This window comes from Sebastes fasciatus, chromosome 22 (genome assembly GCF_043250625.1).
Source record: "Sebastes fasciatus isolate fSebFas1 chromosome 22, fSebFas1.pri, whole genome shotgun sequence".
Classification (NCBI taxonomy): Eukaryota; Metazoa; Chordata; class Actinopteri; order Perciformes; family Sebastidae; genus Sebastes; species Sebastes fasciatus.
In genome coordinates this window covers 25,386,192-25,405,376 of record NC_133816.1, presented here as the reverse complement: position 1 = coordinate 25,405,376, position 19,185 = coordinate 25,386,192, and the positions used below count along the sequence as shown (strand labels likewise).

Below are 19,185 nucleotides of genomic sequence, written 5' to 3'. Positions count from 1 at the left end.
TCTGGTTTTTCAGTTTAAAGTGACAGAAAGTCTCCACCTGGAGGTCAGGAGGGAAACTACAGCTACATGGTTTATATAATGTATATATATATATATATATATATTATTATTATTATATTATGACCAATTATATACATTATATTATGACCAATTATATATATATATATATATATATATTTATTATACTATAACCTATTTATAGATGTATATATATATATATATATTATACTATAACCTATTTATAGATGTATATATTTATTATATTATGACCTATTTGTCATAAGCCAGACTACTGAAGTATATATATGTAATTGATTTTCTATAAACTTTAATCTTTGGACTGATAGTGGTTGATAAAGTCAAATAATACGACATCAGAGGTAAAATCATTGCTTTCCCGTTGGGTCAGTGTTACAGGAACTCTTAGCCTGACAGTTAGCCTTTTAACAAACAAATACCAACATCTATAAGCAACTGAGGGGCGGACGGGAGAACTTGTTTGGACGCGTGCTCTAAAAACAAACCAATGTCCAGTTCGCTGTGTAACGTTGGATCACTTCCATTTATTTACAGTTTCACATCTCACCATCATGTTCTTCCCCTGCAGGCATACATTAACTCTTTCATCCACAGATGAAAGTGAAACAACCTGCATTAAGGCACCGACACAGAACAGTAACTAATGAATGAGGGATGTTTCATGGGGATATCTATTACATTTTTAAAATTACTACTTTATAATATCATGACTTTATTCTCGTAATATTACGACTTTTTTTCTCTAAATCTCAGATTTATTTTTTTTCCTCAATGTGGCCCTAATACTCCGTCGTACCGTCGTACCGTCGTACCGTCGTACCGTCGTACCGTCGTACCATAGACCTACAACAATGATAAATAAAAATGAAAATGTAAACGAAAAAACAATTATTCATTTCCACTAATGTTTTTTATAGATCCACAGGGAGCCACTGGAGAGGAGCTGAAGAGACACAGGTTGCTGACCCCTGGACTAAACCATACAACAAATTAAAATATTGAACAATTGGATGACATCATAGTTAAATTTTAATAATTATACTGTAACACACAGCGGTGACATCAACATACTGCTTATCCAATCCCTGCCGCTTTCACTACGCTGTGGCGTCTCCATGGTGACGTCTGGTGTCTTTCCTGTGGATGTGAAAAAAAAAAAAAATGAAAAAAATATATATAAAGAAATATATATACTGTACGTATAAATACGTATTTTTATTTTTTTATATTTTTTGATTTAATAAAAAAATGAAAAATAAATATATATATATATAATTATATATATATATTTATTTGTATCTATATTTATTTTTATATATTTATTTTTTATAAAATTTTATAAAAAAATTATAAAATAAATGTATATATATATATACATATATATATATTTTTAATATTTTTTAATTTTAAAATTTTTTAACTTGGCATCCCAGTTTACCACCCTGTTACCTGTTAGAGTGTATGTCTCTGTATTCGAGTCCCAGGACGACGGTGGACATCAGGTAAGGAGCTCCCACCACCAGGTGACACACCAGTCTGGAGACAGACAGGAGGCGTGCTGCTGCAGGAGCACCAGGACCTGCTGGTGGTGAAACAACCAGATCCATAAATACTGTATCTGATATGAACGTCAAACATGAGGCGGCATGTGGAGCATCTGGCCTCATGACCTGCAGGCTGTATAACATTCAACAGCTTATTAGACGTGTGTTTCCGGAGCTCACCTCCCGTCACGTTTCCAGTAAAACCATCAGACGGTCGACCTGCCTCTCCTCTCTCCGTGGCTCCTCCTGTGTATGAAAACCAGTAGGCAACAAAACTGCTTAGTTAGGATTAGGCAACAAAACTACTTAGTTAGGATTAGGCAACAAAACTACTTAGTTAGGTTTAAGCAACAAAACTACTTAGTTAGGTTTAGGCAACAAAACTACTTAGTTAGGTTTAGGCAACAAAACTACTTAGTTAGGATTAGGCAACAAAACTGCTTAGTTAGGTTTAGGCAACAAAACTACTTAGTTAGGTTTAGGCAACAAAACTACTTAGTTAGGATTAGGCAACAAAACTACTTAGTTAGGTTTAGGCAACAAAACTACTTAGTTAGGTTTAGGCAACAAAACTACTTAGTTAGGTTTAGGCAACAAAACTACTTAGTTAGGATTAGGCAACAAAACTGCTTAGTTAGGTTTAGGCAACAAAACTACTTAGTTAGGTTTAGGCAACAAAACTACTTAGTTAGGATTAGGCAACAAAACTACTTAGTTTTTAGGCAACAAAACTACTTAGTTAGGTTTAGGCAACAAAACTACTTAGTTAGGTTTAGGCAACAAAACTACTTAGTTAGGTTTAGGTAAAAAAACTACTTAGGGTATTGTTTGAAGACATTCTTGATAAACTGTGTTTAATCTTTCTACTTCCTGTCTTGTTGTATACATACATGCATTATTTCCTACTTCCTCTCACCTCTCACAGTGAGCCAGCTCTCCGTTGACGCCCCGACGCCGGTGATCACGCACATGTAGAGGCCTTGATCAGACTTGGACACCGCAGGGAGGCTCATCTGCCCCGTGACGGCTGCTCCGACGGGAGATCTGTCCTTCATGAAGATGCTGGCTCGCAGGTTTGAAGAGTTGCTTCGAGTTGTGCATCGCAGAGTCACAGATCGTCCCTCCGTCACAGGAAACACGGGACTCTCCAGGATCACGTTACTGTCTTTGATACGCAAAAGCATTAAGAAAGGTGATGAAGGAGAAAAAGCATCCACGGATTGTTTACAGTGATCCCATGCTTTTCTAACTTGGGCTCCAAATTCTACAAGACTACCTTAAAATATGTATATTTTTAATAAAGATTGTGAAGCAGTCACAGAAGGTGGTTGTTCATCAAAAATGTGATTGTTATACGAACAAAATGACAGAAAATCAAAATGCTAAATGGCTCATCTTCGGCCTCCCGTGACAAACTAACCGGTGACGCTGATGTTGGCAGCTGGACTCGTCTCTCCTGATGCGGACTCACACCAGTACTCGCCACTGTTCCAGCGGTACGCCTCGTGGATAACGCAGGTCGACGCTCGCAGGTGGCCCCAGTCGCGTCCACACTCGGAGACTCCTCGGGCCGTCCTGGCCTTCACCCTCCATCCGGAGGAGTTTCTGTTCCCGTCACAGCTCAGAGAGAAAGACTCGTACTTAAAGAACTGAGATCTGTGAGGAGAGACTGTGAGGGAGGCTGCAGAGAAGACAAAACTACTCAGTTCCACTTCTTAACTCTCAATTTACCCTGAAAACACGTCAAACACCTTCATCTTAATCAGGGTCTTCAGTATGGATCCCTCAAACTAAACCCCTTAACGTAAAAAGAACTTATTGACAAATTAAGGGGATTTTTAGGTGGTTAGGTTTAGGCAACAAAACTACTTAGTTAGGATTAGGCAACAAAACTACTTATTTATGTTTAGGCAACAAAACTACTTAGTTTGGTTTAGGCAACAAAACTACTTAGTTAGGATTAGGCAACAAAACTACTTATTTATGTTTAGGCAACAAAACTACTTAGTTAGGTTTAGGCAACAAAACTACTTAGTTAGGATTAGGCAACAAAACTACTTAGTTAGGTTTAGGCAACAAAACTACTTAGTTTGGTTTAGGCAACAAAACTACTTAGTTAGGTTTAGGCAACAAAACTACTTAGTTTGGTTTAGGCAACAAAACTACTTAGTTAGGTTTAGGCAACAAAACTACTTAGTTAGGATTAGGCAACAAAACTACTTAGTTAGGTTTAGGCAACAAAACTACTTAGTTAGGATTAGGCAACAAAACTATTTAGTTATGTTTAGGCAACAAAACTACTTAGTTTGGTTTAGGCAACAAAACTACTTAGTTAGGTTTAGGCAACAAAACTACTTAATTGGGCGTTAATTGGAAAATATTTGACAAATCCATTAATTATCAGAACTATGTAAAAAGGATTTACTTTGTACCTCGAAAAGACTTTAAATTTTAAGTTAAGGTGCAAATGCAGGGGTTTAAACCAAATGTGAGGTAAATGAATGATAACATATGCAAGGTTTAAGGGTTAAAACAATCCTTAAAGTTTACCAAATAGCATGAAAACCATAGATAGATGGATAGATGGATTGATAGATGGATCGATTTTAAGGGGCCTAATGATCCATTAAAAATACCTTATATCAAAATCCATTATTCAACACATTAATCGTCCTCTTAAAATCCCATTATCTTAAAAAAATGAAGGAATTCTGTTTCGCAGTGATAAAAAAACAAACAGCTGCTTTCTGTAACACAACCTGCAGTTTGAATAATAGAAATGAAATTGTTCTACGAATAGACGCTAATAGACGACGTTCTCCACTAGAACTTGTGCATTAAGAAAAAGCCTGTTTTGATATGAGAAGTGTGTTAAAGTTAAAGTTAAAGTAAAGGTGACGTTACTCACAGAGTGCGAGGAGGAAGCCTGTGAACTCCATCCTGTCTCGATGCTGACTGACGGTTAAACCGGATAAAGAAGAAGCTTCATAATGAAGGTTAATAATAACTGAGCGGAGCGTTGAACCACAGACAGACTGTTATTTTCATCTCAGCTTGAGAACTAATGAAGACTTTCAGACGAGTCTCAGACGCACTAATAGAACCAACTTGTTCATACGGCTTTGTCACAGTGTTGGTTGGTATATTAAGACATGAAGACAAACCACCAACATTATCTCTGTACACAGAAGAACTTCAGAATAACCATCATTTAGAAATGGTAAATACTGTATATAAGACGTGGACGGAGTCACCATGACGTCACCCTCCACTAGTTTGAGGACTACAGTTTTGAATGCTTGAGTTCAGCATTTTGGCCGTCGCCATCCGTCTACTACTAACATCATTTACACTATTTACTACTACCACTACTACTACTACTACTACTACTACCATTATGTTTACTAGTACTACTACTACTACCACTACTACTACTACTACTACTAACATAATTTACACTATTTACTACTACCACTACTACTACTACCACCACTACTACTACTACTACTACTACAACTAACATCATTTACACTATTTACTACTACCACTACTACTAATACTACTACTACTACTACTACTAATACTAACATAATTTACACTATTTACTACTAATGTCTACTACTACTACTACTATTAACACTACTACTACTACTACTAATAACATAATTTACACTATTTACTACTACCATTTCTACTACTACCACCACCATTTCTACTACTACCACTACTACTACTACCACCATTTGTACTACTACTACCACCATTTCTACTACCACTACTACTACTACCACCATTTCTACTACTACTACCACCATTTCTACTACTACTACTACCTACTACTACCACTACTACTACTACTACTACGACCACCATTTCTACTACTACTACTACTACTACTACCACCATTTCTACTACTTCTACTACTACTACTACCACCATTTCTACTACCACTACTACTACTACCACCATTTCTACTACTACTACCACCATTTCTACTACTACTACTACCTACTACTACCACTACTACTACTACTACTACTACCACCATTTCTACTACTTCTACTACTACTACTACCACCATTTCTACTACCACTACTACTACTACCACCATTTCTACTACTACTACCACCATTTCTACTACTACTACTACTACTACTACCATCAGTTTTACTACTACTACTACTACTACCATATCTACTACTACTACTAGCACTAGTACTAGTACTAGTGCTAGTAGTAGTAGTACTGACAAAATGTGATATAAATGTGCATAAATTCATGCACTTAACAAATATCTGAGATGTCGTGGAACAGAAGTATAAAGCAGCAGAAAAGGGAAATACTCCAGTAAAGTACAAGTACCTCAAAGTTGTATGCAAGTACTTTACTTGAGTAAATGTACTTAGTTACTTCCCACCTGTGATTATCCAGGTGAAGCGTCGCAGCTGAGAGTAAACTGAGGTGAGAGCCTGAAGAGACAACGTCAGCTCTCGACTGAAAATACATCTTTTTATTATCAAACCCACCGTCTGACTGCGACCTTTAGGTAACAAGTGAACAAGAAAACATGAACATCAGGTAACACTTTAATAAAAGTAACGTTGATGGAGCTTCACGGATCGTCTTCATTCATCCGACTTTAAACCAGCAGCTCGTCTCACGGATTCATTCAACAACAAAGAACGACGTGAAATTAAGAAAACGGTATAAAAAAGAAGAACAGACGACTGTGAGCTCAGCGTCTCAATACTTTACACATCTGGTAAATATAACTTAAACAATAATCAAGTACAGAAAGACATTTACAACAATACTCGTTAAATATTCCACTGGGGAGGACTTCTCAGTGTTCACTTTGACAACGCAGCAGAACTTTGTTTTGAGGACATTTTGTCTCGTTGATAAGTCCAGATGTGACGAGTTCTGACAGCTGGAATCAAATGGTTTGTTTGGAGCCGCAGCCATCTTGGCTCCAAAACCGCTGCTGAAGTTGCGACACTCTCGTGAGATGGTTAAAGGTAGGCGTCGACCTTGAATGGTTAGGGTTGCGATAGGTTGTCGGGCAGCGAGGCAAACGTTTTCTCACCTTGGGGATTTACCTTCTGGACACGACCCTTCACGTTTTTGGTATCGACTAGGGATGTTCATAATTAACCGTTAACCGACATTAAGCATTTTAACCGATTTCGGCTAAAAGATATATTGATAATTAATTAAAAAGCTGAGCGTCTCAGAGGATCGGCTCGTCTCTTTAAGGAGGAAAGCTGGTCCACCTTAACAGCCCACTTTAAGAGGCGGAGCCGGAGTTGCAGGATACAGGAAGTCGGCTCCGGTCTCTCCGGCTCTCTTGAGCGGAGCGGAGGAGTTGTAGTTCAGTAGTATTTATTCACCGACAAATAAACTGTCCACACACTGCTACACCTACGATCACAGCTAGAACGCCACCAACAACCTCACACTCCCCGCCAACACACACACACGGTCTGTTGGAAACTCGCTAAAGTTACGCAGACTACGTGTGGCGGCGGCGGCGGCGGCGAGCACGAAGCCTCCGGCAATAATAGAGCTGCTAACGTAGCACAAACACACACACTTTTTGTTGGCCACTCGCTAAAGTCGATCTGGACAGACACACAGCTGACAACCTGCTAAATAAACTAAATGTGCGGTGGAGACTTTTACTGGGAAAGTGGCTGCATGTCCGCGACACTACACGCAGCATCGTAGCTGCTAAGATTGCATGAGAGGCACTAATCTTGTCGGTTATCGGTTATGAAAATGTTTAAAATTAGCATCCCTACTATCGGCCCAATCACGTTCGTAACACCGAAAATGAAAACTATAAGTTTCAGAAATTCTGATTAGATTGTAGTTTCATTCTCATAACTAGATAGTTCCTGATTTAAATCCCAATTCTTCCAATTTCAGGCTGTTATTTATTTAGACGAGTTCTTGTACGGCTGCTTGCGTTTACAACATTTGACATTTAAGAAATTCAGGTTCTGTTTCTGCACAACTTTTTGTGACATCCAAACCTCTCCGTGTTAGCGTGTGATTTCTGCAGGTCACGCTGCACCAGTTCTGTTCATGTTTATGGACATTTGGAAGTTCTTCTGAAAGATATTCTGGTGTGATTTGACTCTAATCTGCCCCCTAGTGGCGACACGTTTTAGTCCTCCAGGTCCACACACATTACAGGCATTAACACTGGTATCCCAGCTGCCTGTCTACACGTAGATGCTAAAAGCAAACACATCCCTGTGCTAGCAGTTAGTAAGCATCGTCGTGATAATTCCTGTATTGTGAAAGCTGCTTTTCACCTCCTCAGCTGGTTCATCTGTTGCTGTTTCATCCCTCCACATCTACGGCAGCAGGTTGGAAGTTTAACTCCATTTTGTCAGAATCGGTAGTTTGGACTTACTGGCACTTTTCTGAAACTCTTTTGGGCACCTGAAACTAATTTAAATGTTAAATTAGATCGAGACAGAGATGTTTGTTATGATAGATAACATGCACGGATCGAAGATACGGCTGCAACCAAAGACACGTCAGAAGCACGGCGAGTAAACCTCCAACGAACGGCGTGATGATAAACCGTCACAAGCCTCACGATGTTTCCTTTCATGGTTTCTGCTGCTGAACCATCCAGAGAGAGCGACAGTGTTTGTGTTTACAATCAAGTAACAGAGAATAAGACAAAGTTGTGATGAGGACAGCGAGCGAGCAGCATCCGGCAGTGAAGTGAAACTTTTAACGACTTGTCTTCTTCCTGTTGGAAGTTCATCGTCCACGTGAGTCTGAACGTTTCACGTCAGATCCGGTAGGATGATGAACCGCACGGTGACCTTTTCTGGGGATTAAACTGGCGATCATGATAAGGTAAACGTCTCTTCCTCAGGAGAGAGCTGGAAATGCTGGTTCTAAATAAATAAATAAACTGATGTTAAAGTCCTCCGTCTTTCCGTCTCAGCGTCGGGGTCACTCGTCCCTCCCCGCCTCCACCATCCGGTAGCGCTGCCTGCAGGACGAAGGCAGCGCCACCGGCCACGAGAACACGACGGGAACCGTCGTCTGGACGTTCCTCTCCAGGAAGTTGAAGACGGGGTTCCACCACGTCCTCGACAGGTAGTTGTTGGGAGCTTGACGCAGCGCCTGAGCAGAAATACACACAATATTAATAACAAGAAATTACTTTAATTAGTTTAATCAATTAGTTGATGAGTCAGTCGACTCTTGATAATTGATTTGTTGTCGTTACAGCTCCTCAGATCGGACTATTTGATGCTTTTGTATATGATATATAATAAACAGAATGTTTTTGGTTGGATAAAAATTAGGGCTGTCAATCAATTCAAATATTTAATCGCAGTTAATTGCATGATTGTCCACTAATCAACATCATTATGTAGTTATTTCAGCATAATTTTGATCTGTTTATTGATATTAAATCACAGCACAATCTGTTTATAGTGGGTTCATACGTTCAGTAGAGACGTGTGGCTGCTAGAGACAGTCAGTGTGATGGTACTGTATGTGAATACAGCTCGCCGCCGGGTGACGTTATGAAACCAGACACGACAGAGTTTGGTTTTCTGACATATATGGGACTTCACCAACTATACAAAGCAGCTACAGTGGTTATTTCTTCCTGGTTGACGGAGGAAATGTTGTTGGTATCTATGGAGACAAGCTCCGTCTAGAGCGAATGAACACCAGTGATCCCGGCGGTCCGACTCGCGTGAGCAAAACGAGGTTAAAAGTCGCTTCTCTCTTGATGTGAATGCAGCATAAGTCTATTTCAGCCAGCGTTCTCCTCCCCTTCCGATATCTCTTTTGAAGGGCTTCGTCGCTGCATCCTGGGCTTAGCGCCGCCCAAGACGACTGTAATTGGTTTAAAGAAATACCAACAAGCCAGAGCGTTTCACATCCGTACTGTAAATGAAGGTAATGTGATTTAAAACTTGATGCATAGTGACATCATTTCTCAGACCTCAATCTCACTTAGGAGCAATATGCAGTACAAGTACACGTAGTACTGCCTGCGTCTGGTACCTACGTGTGTGTTGGCCATGGTGTGGTACCACCAGAAGGTCCTGGTGGTGGCGAAGTATCCGACCACCACGTCGATGCTGTAGTGCTCGTGAGCGATCAGGATGCAGAGGACTCCCGAGGCGCTGAGCAACCAGCAGAACCAGCGGTACCACCACATCCAGCGAGGAGAGTCTGCACACACACACACACAGACACACACGTTGTAGTAGTACTACTACAGTACACTTCACATTTATTATGTCTTTCTTTGGCATTAAAGTGTTGTCAGCTGACCTTAATAAAAGTCGTACATCATCAGCAACTGTTACAGTAGATTACTTTCACTTATATATATTTATCAAATATCTTAATAAATATCTAAATCTGTTTAAATAAAATATTTACATCATTATCTTACTATTTTATTTAAACAGATTTTAGAAATATATTTAGATATTTATTAAATATCTTAATAAATATATTAATAAATTAAATATATCAATAAATATCTAAATCTGTTTAAATAAAATATTTACATCAATATCTTAATATTTAATTTAAACAGATTTTAAAGAAATATTAAGATATTTATTAAATATCTTAATATCTAAATCTGATCGAATGATGTCATGATCCACGTTTGGTCTTCCACAACATGCTTCTGTAGTCGCCGCTCTCTGCCAGCAGAGGGCAGCATATTGACAACGTAACTCTGTTCTATCCAGCAGCTCGACATCACAGCGTAAAGGAGGAGGGAGGAGGAGGAGGAGGAGGAGGAGACATTCAGGAGTCCAAATGATGTTCTGTGAAGTGTGCCGAGCTCTGCACGCGTCGATCAGCATGTTGATCAAACACTCCTGGAGTCACGTGGACGATCCGGAGAGGCTTTGTGGACTATGCGGAGAACATTTAGAGTCTGCGGACGAGCTGAGGGCTCATCTTCAGAGTCACCAGAAGACACACAGCTGTAACATCTGCGGAAAGTCTTTCCTCTCCATCGCCGGCCTCAACGGACACGTCGCCCGGCACAACGTCCGCTCAAATGTCTTCGCTGAGGAATCACAAGTGGGTCCGTGCAGAGCAGAGGCCGCACAAATGTGATTATTTTTGTGTCAAAAACTGGGTTCACAGGTCGTATACCGACACGTGTGGAGTCCCAGAAACGGACTTAGTGTGTGAAATCTGCAGCGATACGCGAGATACCGCAGCAAAGAGAAACTGAACGGTTCTCCTGCAAGTCGGTCCTGTTGACTCAAACGAGGGTCCATGATGGGGAGAAACCCTACAAGTGCTCTGTCTGTGACACAATGTGACGAGACACATGAAGACCCACCAGGACGGATCAGAGTCGAGGACCAGAAGTGATCTTAGTCTCCTTGTTTTGTTAAATATGTCCCCTAGAGCAGGAGTCAGCAACCTTTACTATCAAAAGAGCCATTTTAGGCACAAAAATAAATAATAATAATGATCACATACTTGATCTAATCTGCTGCACTGGTATCACCCCTCATAACCTCACTAATGCTGACCTCCCCATCTCTGACCACAAAGTCATCCTGTTTGAAATCTACGCCCCCCTATCCAAAATAAAAGAGCAACGGACCATCTCCTTCAGAAACATCAAGCATATCAACCCCACAGATCTCATCACCCTTATTAACTCCTCCCCCAGTCCTCCCCCATCCTCCTCCCCTGCTGAACTGGTGAATCACTACAACAACTGTCTCTCCTCTTCCCTGGATACCCTGGCTCCCGTGAAAACCCGCACAGTCTCCTTCACCCACACCGCTCCCTGGTACACCCCTGACCTCCGCCATCTCAAAACCACCGGCCGTCAACTAGAGCGGTTATACAAAAAGACTGGACTTTCAGTGCACATCCAACTCTACACAGAACACCTCCACCGTTACAAGAACGCTCTCTCCACCGCCAAATCCTCCTACTACTCCAACCTCATCAGTACCGGTCAAGGTAACACCAGAACCCTCTTCTCAACAGTAAACCACCTTCTTCAGCCTCCGAGAACCCTCCCCCAAAATACCTCCACTGATCACTGCACTGCCTTTCTGGAATTCTTTGAAAACAAAATCAACACCATCCACCAACAGCTGGCCTCATCCTGCACCTCCCCATGTGACCCACCCTGGATGGTTACCTCCTGCCAACCACTCATCAGCACCCTCTCTAACTTCACACCCACAACGGAATTAACCATCACTGAGCTCATTCATAAAGCCAAACCCACCACCTGTCAGCTCGATCCCCTCCCCACCATCCTCGTCAAAGCCTGTCTGCCCTCCATCTCCCCCATGATCACAAGAATCATTAACTCCTCCCTCACCACTGGTATTGTACCCCCCACCCTCAAAACTGCTGCAATTACACCAACCCTCAAAAAACCCGGTGCTGACCCAGCTGATCTGAACAACTACAGGCCCATCTCCAACCTCACCTTCATCTCCAAAACCCTTGAGAGAGTGGTCGCCGCCCAACTTCAGTCCCACCTCAACTCAAACAACCTCCATGAACCCTTCCAATCTGGTTTCCGCCCCAAACACAGTACTGAAACAGCCCTGGTCAAAATCACCAACGACCTCCTCCGTGCAGCTGACTCTGGACTGCTCACCATCCTCATCCTCCTCGACCTCACTGCTGCCTTTGACACCATCTCCCACCCACTACTCATCACACGTCTGACTGATATTGGTATCACCGGTGTTGCACTCACATGGTTCTCCTCATACCTCACCGACAGACTACAATTTGTGAAACTGGGTAATCACAGGTCAAGGTGCTCCGCTGTTTCACTGGGTGTCCCCCAGGGGTCAGTATTGGGTCCACTCCTGTTTATCATTTACCTCCTTCCCCTTGGCACTATCCTCCGTCATCACAATGTCCGATTCCACTGTTATGCCGATGACACACAGGTCTACATTTCAACTGCACCCACTGCAGCCCTGCCACCCGCCTCCCTCACCACCTGCCTTCAACACATCAGGAGCTGGATGAGCAGGAACTTTTTAAAACTCAACAGCCATAAAACCGAGGCCCTGCTCATCGGCTCCAAGAACAACATCTCCAAAACTCAACACACCACTGCTCAAAACATCACCATTGATGGCTTCCCAGTACCGTTCTCCACCCATGTCAAGAGTCTTGGGGTCACCCTGGACAGCACACTCTCTTTTTCATCCCACATAAAAAACATCACCCGGACTGCCTTCTTCCACCTCCGCAACATCTCTAGACTCCGCCCATCCCTGTCCCACTCCAGCACTGAAATCCTGGTTCACTCATTTGTTACATCCCGGATCGACTATTGCAACGCTGTCCTCTCTGGCATTCCCATCAAACTACTCAACAGACTCCAAATCATTCAGAACTCTGCCGCCCGGATCATCACCCGCACCAAGTCCTCCGACCACATCACCCCCATCCTCATCCAGCTGCACTGGCTCCCTGTTAAATCCCGGATCGATTACAAAAACCTTCTGCTCACCTACAAAGCCCTCCATAACCTCGCCCCCACCTACCTCACAGACCTCCTCCAGGAGTACACTCCCTCCCGTTCCCTCCGCTCATCATCAGCCGGACTTCTGACCACCCCCACCTCACGCCTCAGCACCATGGGAGCCAGGGCATTCAGCTGCTCTGCTCCCAGGTTATGGAACTCACTCCCCCCACACATCCGGCAGTCTGACAATATCACATCATTCAAATCCCTCCTGAAAACCCACCTGTTTAAACTGGCCTACTCTCTCTAGAACTCATCATCACCCATCATATGTGTCTGTACAAATATGTTTCTGTCATGTCCTGTTGTTTTTAGATTATTTTATCTGTCAACGTTTTAACTGATTTTTGTAAGGTGTCCTTGGGTGTCCAGAAAGGCGCCACTAAATAAAAGGTATTATTATTATTATTATTATCTGTCTGGAGCCGCAAAACATGTGATCATTGTGATGAAGGTAACAGTTTATAGTCTAAGTATATAGTATATCAGTCTAATGCAGTGAGGGCCAGAGACAATGTACTACGGAGTATTAGGGCCACATTGAGGGAAAACACATCTGAGATTTACACAATAAAGTCATAACTTTACGTGAAAAAGCCGTAATGTTATGAGAATGAAATCTTAACTTTGAGAGAAAAAGTTGTTATATTACGAGAATAAAATCAAAACTTGTTTCAAATATTTTTTATTAAGAAGCATGTGCATGTCGGTGATACAAACTGTGGGGTGTTTATCATGCCTCATTTTTTATATACATCAACAAAAACAGACAAAACTAGAAACTGAGGGCAAACAACATGGAGACAAGCAAATACAAAAAACATACGTCATGAAAGGAAAACAAAAAGCACAGACACCCTAAGGCAAACAAATCAGGGAGACATTGGCGACATACAGTATATACATAAACAGCTGTAACCCTCCCATCCCTGAGCAGTGCTACCTCGGGTACTAAAGACTATGTGTCTATTGCGTCTTAATTGTCTGTCCCTCCTATAGAGGAGATCATCGGTCTCCAAGTCTTTTCAAATACCTCCAGTCTGTCATTAAGGGTGTATCGGATTCTTTCTAGGTGGAGGGGATCAGTCAGTGTTGTTATCCAGGATTTAAATGTTGGCCCGTCTTTCCCTTTCCAGAACAAGAGAATCAGTTCCTTTGCACAAAGGAGGGAGTTTTACTCTGAGGAAAATGTATCCTGGTGTTTCCCATCAGTTGTTTTAATAAAGTAGCGTTAACGTGTAATTTGACATTAAAAAAGATTTTAGGGTTAATTTGTCTATTTTTCTTTTTTACATTTGGTCAAGATTTTTACTATAAGCTCCTTTAATTCATCGTTTTATTGAATCCACGGCTTTTACTAATTAAACACATGAATAGTACGTCGCCATCTTGGTTTCTAGTCGTCTCCATCTTCGTTTTTAGTTGTTTCCATCTTGGTTTTTTGCCGTCGCCATCTTGGTTTTTAACAGTCGCCATCTTGGTTTTTGGCCGTCGCCATCTTGGTTTTCAACAGTCGCCATCTTGGTTTTTGTCCGTCGCCATCTTGGTTTTCAACAGTCGCCATCTTGGTTTTTGGCCGTCGCCATCTTGGTTTTCAACAGTCGCCATCTTGGTTTTTGGCCGTCGCCATCTTGGTTTTCAACAGTCGCCATCTTGGTTTTTTGCCGTCGCCATCTTGGTTTTCAACAGTCGCCATCTTGGTTTTTGGCCGTCGCCATCTTGGTTTTTAGTCGTCTCCATCTTGGTTTTTTGCCGTCGCCATCTTGGTTTTTTGCCGTCGCCATCTTGGTTTTCAACAGTCGCCATCTTGGTTTTTGGCCGTCGCCATCTTGGTTTTTAGTCGTCTCCATCTTGGTTTTAGGCCGTCGCCATCTTGGTTTTCAACAGTCGCCATCTTGGTTTTTGGCCGTCGCCATCTTGGTTTTCAACAGTCGCCATCTTGGTTTTTGGCCGTCGCCATCTTGGTTTTCAACAGTCGCCATCTTGGTTTTTGGCCGTCGCCATCTTGGTTTTTTGCCGTCGCCATCTTGGTTTTTTGCCGTCGCCATCTTGGTTTTCAACAGTCGCCATCTTGGTTTTCAACAGTCGCCATCTTGGTTTTTGGCCGTCGCCATCTTGGTTTTTAGTCGTCTCCATCTTGGTTTTAGGCCGTCGCCATCTTGGTTTTCAACAGTCGCCATCTTGGTTTTTGGTCATCTCCATCTTGGTTTTTTGGCCGTCGCCATTTTGTTTTTTGGCAGACGACATTTTGGTTTTGGGCGGCCTCCATCTTGGTTTTTAGTGCTAGATTCTGAGGTTTCACCTCTTGTTGTTCCGAATCACATCTTCAGACTAGAACAGAAAGGCAAAGAGCAGGAACACAGCCGCGTGGTTTCTCAGATAAGAGGTCATTTTAAAGTGTCGGTCTGCCCGCGCAGAAGATGCATCCTGGCACAATCATGGAGGACGCAGAGTCAGTCTTCAGCTCCTGAAAGCTCATTCTTTTAATAAAGATTGTTACAATTCAATCGTTAGATGATTTCTAATTTTGTATTTTTGATAAGGAAACATGCAGAATGGCACTAAACATGACGTTGGTGTTATCAAAGATGGTGGAACTGTTTTAATGGAACACTTCCTGGCTTAAAGGCAGTGGAATAAAAGTCTAACTAAGGCAAACACACACATATAATAATACACTACATTAATTGTCTTTGGACAAATCCAAACTACATTTTAGTAAAGATCAGAGTCTTTAGCGGCCTGTGGGAGAAAAGGGATCTTCTCATCACATGACGCTAGTCCAGCAGTCACATGATAACAGTGGTTGTATTCGGTGGGGGAGATGGTAACCCCTGTCTCTGTTCATAGATGGTCTCTGGTGTCGGATGTGAATGTCCTCCTTGATTTTTCTCCAGCTGTCGACTCGTGGATGGATTATCGAACGGGTCTAAGGGTCACAGGCCCGGGGGGTCGACTACAGTCAACAGTTTCTGGTCTTTACCAAACAATTCATCCAGAAAATACTCAGCAGATTAATGGATGGTAAAGAATTAAATATATAAAAGGAAGAAAGTATGTAGTCGTAGCCACGACAACACACATGCTGTTTAGAACATGAAGTTACTGTTGGTCAGACTTCAATGTGGAGAGAATCTCAGAATATAACAACACAGCTATCAGGGCATGGGGAGGAGGCCGGAGGAGACAGCTAGCTAGGCTCTGAAACATGTTCACAACGATGCAGTGTGAATGCGCTGGTGGACTTTAAGGGAACTATCCTGAGAAAACGTTTTACCACATTGGTCACACCAGTACGGTTTCTCTCCAGTGTGAATGCGTTGATGTGTTTTCAGGTGACCTGATTGAGTGAAAGCTGCTCCACATTCATCACAGCTGTAGGGTTTCTCTCCAGTGTGAATGCGTTGATGTATTTTCAGGTAACCTGACTCAGTGAAAGCTGCTCCACATTCATCACAGCTGTAGGGTTTCTCTCCAGTGTGAATGCGTTGATGTATTTTCAGGTAACCTGATCTGGTGAAAACTGCTCCACATTCATCACAACTGTAGGGTTTCTCTCCAGTGTGAATGCGTTGATGTATTTTCAGGGTACCTGATCTGGTGAAAACTGCTCCACATTCATCACAGCTGTAGGGTTTCTCTCCCGTGTGAATGCGTTGATGTATTTTCAGCTCACCTGATGTAGTGAAAGCTGCTCCACAGTCATCACAGCTGTAGGGTTTCTCTCCAGTGTGCATGCGTTGATGTCTTTTCAGCTCACCTGATGTAGTGAAAGCTGCTCCACATTCATCACAGCTGTAGGGTTTCTCTCCAGTGTGAATGCGTTGATGTATTTTTAGGTGACCTGATGTTGTGAAAGCTGCTCCACATTCATCACAGCTGTAGGGTTTCTCTCCAGTGTGAATGCGTTGATGTATTTTTAGGTGACCTGATCCAGTGAAAGCTGCTCCACATTCATCACAGCTGTAGGGTTTCTCTCCGGTGTGAATGCGTTGGTGTTCTTTCAGGTGACCTGATTGAGTGAAAGCTGCTCCACATTCATCACAGCTGTAGGGTTTCTCTCCAGTGTGAATGCGTTGATGTCTTTTCAGCTCACCTGATGTAGTGAAAGCTGCTCCACATTCATCACAGCTGTGTAGTTTCTCTCCAGTGTGAACTCTCAGATGAATCAGTCCCTTTCTTCCTCTCCTTTTCTATAGCAACAGACATACAGACAGAGAGACAGAGAGACAGAGAGACAGAGAGAGACAGAGAGAGAGAGAGAGAGAGAGAGAGAGAGAGAGAGAGAGAGAGAGAGAGAGAGAGAGAGACAGAGAGAGAGAGAGACAGAGAGAGAGAGCGAGTCAGTGAGATGCCATGGTGGAGCGACCTATCTAGAACCATAAAGAACATTAAAACATGTCAGTGGAACATAACCCACAATGTTCCAGTCTGACTAATGCACTACCACCTGTGACAACCAACCGTGGTCCCTCTGTAGACATTTGATTGGTCACCACAGACGCCCCCTTGACATTTATTAATTCTCACAATTATGAATTGTCCCACATGCTAACGTACGGCATACTAATTAATATTAATTTCGAGTATTTCAGGAAGAAGAGGACTCTTTAATATATATAAGGCCTTAACTAACAAAGAAAATGAACCTGCAGATGACCTTTTGGCCTTTTGGAACAGCTGCTGAGCGTCCAACGGCGTCCATCGCAGCCAACATCGCAATGCTGATCCTGACACGTGTCAGCGGGATGGAGCACTCCTTCAACACCTGTAAAATAACAATACAGAAAGACTATTGTTGACACTTTGTCTTGTGAAAAAAGGGCAATTAATAAACATATAATCAATAAACATACAATCAATAAACATACAATCAATATACATACAATCAATAAACATAAAATCAATATACATTAGGGCTGCACGATTATTTATCATTATTATTAAAAAACTTGACAAATCTCCCTTTAAGGTGCATTTTGAAGTAATAAAAAATGTGAGATTAATTTGTGATTAATTGAGATTAACTATGGACAATCATGCAGTTAATTTATTAATTATCAGGCGACATCCCCATTATGGAGTTGCATTATGGGAAATGTAAAACCCAGTATAGTTGAAGATTAACCCATACCACGCACTAAGTCAGTCATTCATTCAAACAAGAAACACATTGAGGTAGAGACCTCATTTCCTGTATAGCCGAGTAAAAAAGTATGCATTCATACTGTGATTCATACACAAAACTGTTGAACTCTTTCATTTTAAAACTCATGTATAGTTATTACAGATAGAAGTATTTTGATGTCCTTATTGTATTTCTTCTATTCTATAGTTGTGTCTTGGCTTTACCAGCACAGTGCATGCTTCTGTGTTTTTTTATTTCTCTGTTTATTGTTATGCACCAAAAACAATAAGGCTAATTCCTTGTATGTGTAAACCTGATTCTGATTTCTGCTATTCTCTCTCTGTTAGCTGCTTTTTATGGGCTCAGATCAGTCTCAATATTAATGAATGCACACAGAAGGAGTCACACATGTATCTGGTGATTTATATATAAATGACTCTCTCCACAAAAATATTTTTCAATGCACACAAACACAGTTATCGTTATATATAAATGTAAAAAAAACAATCCACATAAAAAAAAAAAAATGTAATAGAAATCCACAAATATATGTACTTAAAAGTATTTGATCAAAAACACATTTGGATGTTGTTACATTTATAAACAAACTGCTGTCATGTGTGAACTTCACTGTGTTCATCTGTGTGGGTTTTATGAGATTCCCGACATCTTTTTTTGTGACATTTTTCGATTATTTTCGGAAATTTTTCAGATACGATAACGTTTCCTGTCCGTGACAGAGTTAGCATGCAGCTTTAGCTCTGCTCTGTCTAGCTCTGCTTTTCCTGTCAATGTGTGAAACCCAAAGTGTTTCCATCCTTTACTGGATGTGTAGTGTTTACCACGCTGGATTTAACATGTGACGGTGCAGGTCGTATCCACGACGACCCTCCAACAGTTGGAGCTGTTTTCTCCTCTTCTTGGTGTCG

At 41.6% G+C, this 19,185-nt stretch overlaps 3 protein-coding genes across 9 annotated transcripts in view; all 3 read right to left on the bottom strand.

Moving 5' to 3' along the window:
* Positions 1-19,185, bottom strand: part of LOC141760811 (uncharacterized) — a 51,848-nt gene that overhangs the window by 12,186 nt on the left and 20,477 nt on the right. For 2 of the 7 annotated variants that reach the window (XM_074623899.1, XM_074623894.1), the window contains exon 3: positions 15,588-17,321. The exons of 1 other annotated variant lie outside the window; for it this stretch is intronic. In XM_074623899.1, coding sequence (XP_074480000.1) covers positions 16,341-17,321 — 981 coding nt within the window. In that variant the 3' untranslated portion in view covers positions 15,588-16,340. Of the gene's footprint in view, positions 1-15,587; positions 17,322-17,788; positions 17,897-19,185 lie in introns of those variants that run through there. 4 more of the 7 variants (XM_074623895.1, XM_074623893.1, XM_074623898.1 and 1 more) reach the window with 4 other exon arrangements.
* Positions 544-3,340, bottom strand: LOC141761264 (low affinity immunoglobulin gamma Fc region receptor III-like). The gene is made up of 7 exons (XM_074624595.1): positions 3,315-3,340; positions 3,004-3,239; positions 2,500-2,748; positions 1,764-1,829; positions 1,489-1,621; positions 860-1,176; positions 544-771 (listed from the first exon to the last, which is right to left on the bottom strand). Exons 1-6 carry the CDS (start codon positions 3,338-3,340, stop codon positions 1,137-1,139), a joined length of 750 nt encoding a protein of 249 aa, XP_074480696.1. The 3' UTR covers positions 544-771; positions 860-1,136.
* LOC141760815 (phosphatidylcholine:ceramide cholinephosphotransferase 2-like) lies at positions 6,074-9,823 on the bottom strand. Its single transcript, XM_074623902.1, has 2 exons — positions 9,640-9,823; positions 6,074-8,735 (listed from the first exon to the last, which is right to left on the bottom strand). The coding sequence occupies exons 1-2, from the start codon at positions 9,790-9,792 to the stop codon at positions 8,562-8,564; spliced, it is 327 nt and encodes a 108-aa protein (XP_074480003.1). The 5' UTR covers positions 9,793-9,823; the 3' UTR covers positions 6,074-8,561.